The following is a 6,000-nucleotide window of genomic DNA, read 5'->3' as shown; positions in this document are numbered from 1 at the left end:
TAAAGTTTGTATAAATACAATTTGAGAGCGAACAGTATTCCTATTTCAAAACTTTATAAGTTTTATAAAATAGTTTCGACTGATATGCCCAATAGAGGCTACCCTGCTGCACTCTCATTGGCGATGGGGGAATTCATGTGACCTCTCGTGGAGTCCAGATGTCCGAGAGTTATTGAACGCAGCACGCAGAGCAACACTTTCCCATTATTCCAGCGCCGCGGCGGAGCTGAGAGAGCGAGGGCTGCAAGTTGCTGCACCGGGACGGCATACCTGCTGAAGGGACCCGAGGACCCGCTCATCTGCCGGCGGAGCCAACACTCCAATCAATTAAACCAATCGGAGGGAAATACAGCCCCTGTTAACTTGAGAAAGAAAAAAAAACACAACAGAGTAGCTTTTTTTTTTTTTTTAAGAGTTGAAGAAGTGGACACGAGTCGTGAGTGGAACCGTGGCTAAGTGAGGATGACATCAGAAAAGGAGGATTAAACTCCAGGGATGTTTGAGCGGAGCCTGTAACAGCCATGCTGTTACTTCCAGACAGACAGGTATTATGGCTTGAATGAGCGACTCAGGGAAGAAGCGCCGCGACAATAAAGGTGGGAGGCACGTTCACGGTCACCTGGAAGAGGAGGAAAGTTTACCGCGCCTGACTCGGATACAAGTCCACTTTGTCACTTTTGGATTTCTCATCTCAGTAGCAAGGCCCGCATTGGTTTGGTGTAGGCTCGAAACTGTTAATAATGTCCAAACCCGGGCTAAAGAAGCCCCACTGGAGCTCCCGGGTGAACGAGAGCGCCGTGAGCAAAGATGCCCGCGGGGACTTGAACGTGTCTCTGCGCGGCGGAGCGGAGCGCGGAGAGTTCGCGTATGTCGGGCAGATCAGCCAGGATGCGCTGATCTACCAGAGTGGGAAATTAAACGAAGGGGAACTGTTGCTGGAGGTGGAGAATCTCTCCATCTCGGGATTACCTCTGTACGACGTGCAGACCGTGATAAAGAACTGCAAAGGTCCCGTGAGGTTGAAAACTGTTAGACAAGGTAAGTGCTGGAGGAAGTTTTTTACACGTGCAGTACCTCTTTTTAAAACTTCTGCTCTTTTATTTTTATTTGAATATGGGGCAATTGCAGGAGCTACAGTTTTCTCAACCCGGCTTAGAGAAAACATACAATTTGATATGAACTTTTGATCATGAAAGCAGGGGCGAAAATCCCGTTTCATAGTTGGGGGGGACAATAAACAGTACAATTTTAGAGAATAAATCCAGGGGGGGACAAGGAATAAAAGTTTTAGCCTTCCTTTAATACAGCATTTTGACATTTTCAACTCTATCTCGCAAACAGGCAGAAGACCTTTCTTAGAGTAATACAAAACAATGGTATTAGGTGGAAGGTGGCAATAATACAGCACATCTGACATAATACACTGCAAAAACCCCAAATCTTAACAAGAATATTTGTCTTATTTCTAGTTAAAATGTCTAATTTTTAGTTTAAAAAAATCTCATTACACTTAAAACAAGACTCATCACTGGAAAAAAAACAACAATTTTTACCTGTTTCAAGTAGATTTTCACTTAAAATAAGTAGAAAAATCTGCCAGTGGAACAAGATTTTTTTTGCTTGTAATGAGAAGATAAATCTTGTCGCAGTGGCAGATTTTTCTTCTTATTTCAAGTGAAAATTTACTTGAAACAGGTGAAAATTGTCAAATAAGTTATTTTTCTGGTGATGAGATTTTACTGTTTATTATTATTTTCGATTTCGGTTTCGGCCACAAATTTTCATTTTGGTGCATCACTACTAAATACTACTGCATTGTTCCAAAATTATTAATTCTGTCTCAAATTATTCTAGGGGGGGACAGCTTTACTAATGGGGGGACTTGTCCCCCCTGTCCCACCCGGGATTTTCGCCCCTGCATGAAAGCACTGTGAAGCTGTGCTCAATTATGCTTGGTGGGAATAGACTTAACATTTTAAAAGTGGGTTCAAAATCAACAGACAAAACCCGCACTATACTTTCTTTGAAAGGAGTTTGAAGAGTTTGAATCCACCTCTGCCTGAGGAAAAGCCGACCTGTCCAGTCCAGGGAGGAGAGGGAAATAAGCCAGGATCCCTCTCCTGTTTACTCAGCTTTTCCTTTGTTCCGACCTCCTCAGACCTTGGAAACGGAGGAAATGTTTCCCTATCTGAACAATGTGTGTATCTTGAGTTAAAACACATTTTGCACAATGAACAGTAGACATCCAGCACCTGAAATAACCATCCTGTGAGGGCCTGCTCTTTCTATGACTTGAAATGGTTAATAGATCTTAATTAAGCCAAACTTGAATTCTGAGGAGTGAGGAGGGGGGTGTGTTGTGTCTGCATGTGTAAGTTACTTTTATTATCTTGAGAAAGCCATACATGGTGTGTTAAATAATTAAAAACCCCTTATTTTGTTTTCCCTGGCTTGAGATGCCTCAAAAATGGTTTGTAACATCATCTTTTCTGTCGATTTTCCGTTTGAAGTGTTTCAGAGCACTTTATACGAAAGGTTTTAGACATTTCTTTTCAAAGCTTAATTGTAATGACATTCAACAGAAACTTGACCTCCCTGATTGGACTCAACGCACAGAGCATCTCCTTCACCTGGACCCAGTGGTCTCCACCTCGCTCCCATGAAACCCACTCAGCCAGAGACGTGTGTGTTTTAAATTCAGATGAAAGTAACAGTAGAATTTAATAAACGTTTAGTAGGGCTGGGCGATATGGACCAAAAGTCATATCTCAATATTTTCTAGCTAAATGGCGATACTCGATATATATCGATATTTTTTTCTGTGCCATAATTGGGGTTTCCCCCAAAGCATTATAGCATAGCATCTCTGTTAGCTTCATTTTTTCTGAGGCAAACCCTTAAAAAAACAGTCAGTTTTAATACAAAGCCTCGTGCCAAATGTCACACAGGTTCCTTTATTAACAGAGGTCTGCACAATATCAAAATGTATAAAACAAATGAAATAAAAATAAACTGCCTCCATATATAGAATAAAAATGCTTCTTGAATAAAATAAAACAAATATCCCTTTCCTGCATAACAATTAAATTAAAATACACTGTGCAATTAATACAATGTAGACAGTAACTGGCAAACTTTTCCACTGATGTTGACAGTTGTGCAAATAACGAAACATTTGTGCAAATCTCAAATAAAACATTCAAGTCAATTTGTCACAAGATAAGCTATATCAAAATCATAAAAAAAAAAAAAAAAAAAAATGTTTTTTTTCTCGATATAAACGATATTGTCTCGTACCATATCGCGTTTGAAAATATATCGATATATATTAAAATCTCGATATATCGCCCAGCCCTACGTTTAGGTACAAAATATGCATTCTTTTCTGGATCAGATTTGGGATCCAAAATATAAAACTCAGTCACAGAGCCAGTGTCAATCCGGCCATTTCTCAAGTGAAACAGATTTGTGCATGTGGGGGAGGTGTGTGCTGCTTGACGCCGCCTGCCTGGTAGTCCTGCCATGTTCTGTTTGTTTGGTTCAGAAAAGTGACCAACAACATGCCGAGTGCTGCTGTCGGGGCCGGGGTGACGGATTAAGGAAAAAAAAAAAAGGAAGGAGGAACTGAGAAACAAGGCCGTGTTGTGAAGAAAACAAACAGAAAACTGTTTGTTTGTGTTTTTGTTAGACTTGCAGTACTTGATGAGGATAAACAGACTTTTATCTAACAGGCCTTTATCTCCTTCAGCTGTGGCTGCATCTGATAACTCCTCAAACAGGCTCGACTGGCAACACTTCTCCAGCAGGAATGGGAACATCAGGCTCCTAACAGAAAGGCATTCGTCAGGGCGGTGTGGCTCGTCTGACTGTTTCAGGATCAGCCTGATTCAGCCAGGCAGGGGAGGTTGACACTGAAGCGCTCTGACAGGCTCTCAGCGTGGCAACACAGACTGCTTAAAGGATGCTCATCACCAGCCTGAGCTACCCCTAAACGCTATAGAGACGTAAGGAAACGAAGGAGCAGCAACACTTCAAGGACGATTACACATAGTTAGAACCTGTGACCACTGGCAGCAGCGTATCCTGGACACAATCATACGTGCAACCAGTACTGGAGTTGTAAAAAAAAGTCAGGGGGGATGGTGGATTTTATCATATGGGGACAGATAATTTGTGCTGATTACAAATAATATAATATATTACAAATAATAGCACTGACCAAAACACCAGCAGAAATACTGCAGGAATGACATAGCAGCAGTTAAATGCAGCCTTCTGTAAGCTTTAAATATCCACTGGGCTTACATCAAATACATCAAAACACAACAATAAAAAACACTTTTCTGAACTTATCAACATGACTCTGTCCTTCACAGGATAAGTAAATGGATCACTGCAAAAACTCAAAATCTTAACGTGAATATTTGTCTTATTTCTAGTTAAAATGTCTAATTTTAGTAAAAAAAAATCTCATTTCACTTAAAACAAGACTCATCACTGGAAAAAACAACAATTTTCACCTGTTTCAAGTAGATTTTCACTTGAAATAAGTAGAAAAATCTGCCAGTGGAACAATATTTTTTTGCTTGTAATAAGAAGGTAAATCTTTTCCTGCAGATTTTCCTACTTATTTCAAGTGAAAATTTACTTGAAACAGGTGAAAATTGTCAAATAAGTTATTTTTCTGGTGTTATTTTTCTGGTGATGACTCTAAATGTTGAAATAGCAGTAAAACCACATTCATTGATGAAATGACATAAGGGATGGAAAGGGGGGATGACAGTTTTACAGGGTGGATGATTTGGACTGTTTTTATTTCAGGGGTAATGCCATCCCCCCCTCATCCCCCCCTCATCCCCCCCTCAACTCGAGTACTGCGTGCAACATGTTGGAAAGCTCTTTCCATAGATTTAAAAAAAACGTATTATGATAGCAGCGGCCTTTTTCTATCAATAACAGTTTTTTTTTCTTTAATACAAGGATGAAAGCTGCCTTTTGACTTTTTCTTTTTCTTTTTTCCCGATGTGGTAAAGAGCAGGATGGATTGTATAATGATACAGTTCTTCTGACATCAAACGCCTCTGTCTCGTCTGCTCTGAAGTGTTCATGTTGAGGACTAAACAGTGGTTTTCAGTAGACTACGATTTTGGAATATCTCTCCTCAAATTTGCACGAATAATTAAAATACTATATGAATTGTTGCATATATATACACAGATTCAATGTTGTGTACACAAATGTTTTCATCTATTAGCTCAGAAGGGTTCCTCTCGCTTCCACAAATGGGGGAATTTTGCTGCCCAGGCTGCGACCTCGCCAATCCCGTTGAGTTTGTTTTCCTGTAAAAGTTTTCAGCTGTCATAGCAGTAAAATTCCAGGTGTTACTTTTAATCTCTGTTTGACTCCAGTCAGTGTCTCAGTAATGTCTGACAGTTTGGCTCAAAACATGCCTGAAATTAAGTTTATTGTTTTCTCCTTTCTGTCATCTACAAAGTATGTAGGGTCGCTGCTTTAATTTAGCTTACCTCAAATTGAAATGTTAGTTACTTTAACAGAATAAAAGGTCACCTTAACAAATGGGGGAATTCAAAACTAATAGTAGGAACCCAAAAAACAATTGTTCCAAAGTCAGCAAGAAAAGCTTGTTGATTTTAAACAAATAAAAAAAAAAAGGAAAGAGAAGAAACTTCCACCTTGCTCCATCAATCAGGCACAATGACTTTAGCTATAGTTACATCTAGTCGTTAATCTGATGTTTTTATCCAAATCATTTGTGTCAGAAGAGCAACAGTCAAGCTTTCATACAGCACGAGAGTGCTGTAATTATTTGAACTAAGTTTTGGTAACGTGTGTCCATGGAAGACATGAGTCACATGAGATTCTTGAAGGTAGAGATGGACGTTCCTGCTCTGATAACATTTGATGGCTCTCCCAGTTGTCGGAGAAGGACAACTGCGTTATTCCTAAACCCTGGCCCCAACCTTTTGTTAGATTGCTAGT

General features: G+C 39.9%; 1 protein-coding gene across 8 annotated transcripts in view; it reads left to right on the top strand.

Annotated features, from left to right (window-relative positions):
- Positions 1-375: 375 nt before the first annotated feature.
- The window catches only part of magi1b (membrane associated guanylate kinase, WW and PDZ domain containing 1b), a 175,687-nt gene continuing 170,062 nt past the window's right edge, over positions 376-6,000 (top strand). For 5 of the 8 annotated variants that reach the window (XM_061727862.1, XM_061727859.1, XM_061727861.1 and 2 more), the window contains exon 1: positions 377-1,038. In XM_061727862.1, coding sequence (XP_061583846.1) covers positions 741-1,038 — 298 coding nt within the window. In that variant the 5' untranslated portion in view covers positions 377-740. Of the gene's footprint in view, positions 1,039-6,000 lie in introns of all 8 variants that reach the window. The other 3 variants (XM_061727864.1, XM_061727863.1, XM_061727860.1) reach the window with 2 other exon arrangements.

Source organism: Cololabis saira, chromosome 8, assembly GCF_033807715.1.
Source record: "Cololabis saira isolate AMF1-May2022 chromosome 8, fColSai1.1, whole genome shotgun sequence".
Lineage (NCBI taxonomy): Eukaryota > Metazoa > Chordata > Actinopteri > Beloniformes > Belonidae > Cololabis > Cololabis saira.
Note: the sequence above shows the minus strand (reverse complement) of the source record. Positions and strands in the feature narration are given on the sequence as shown.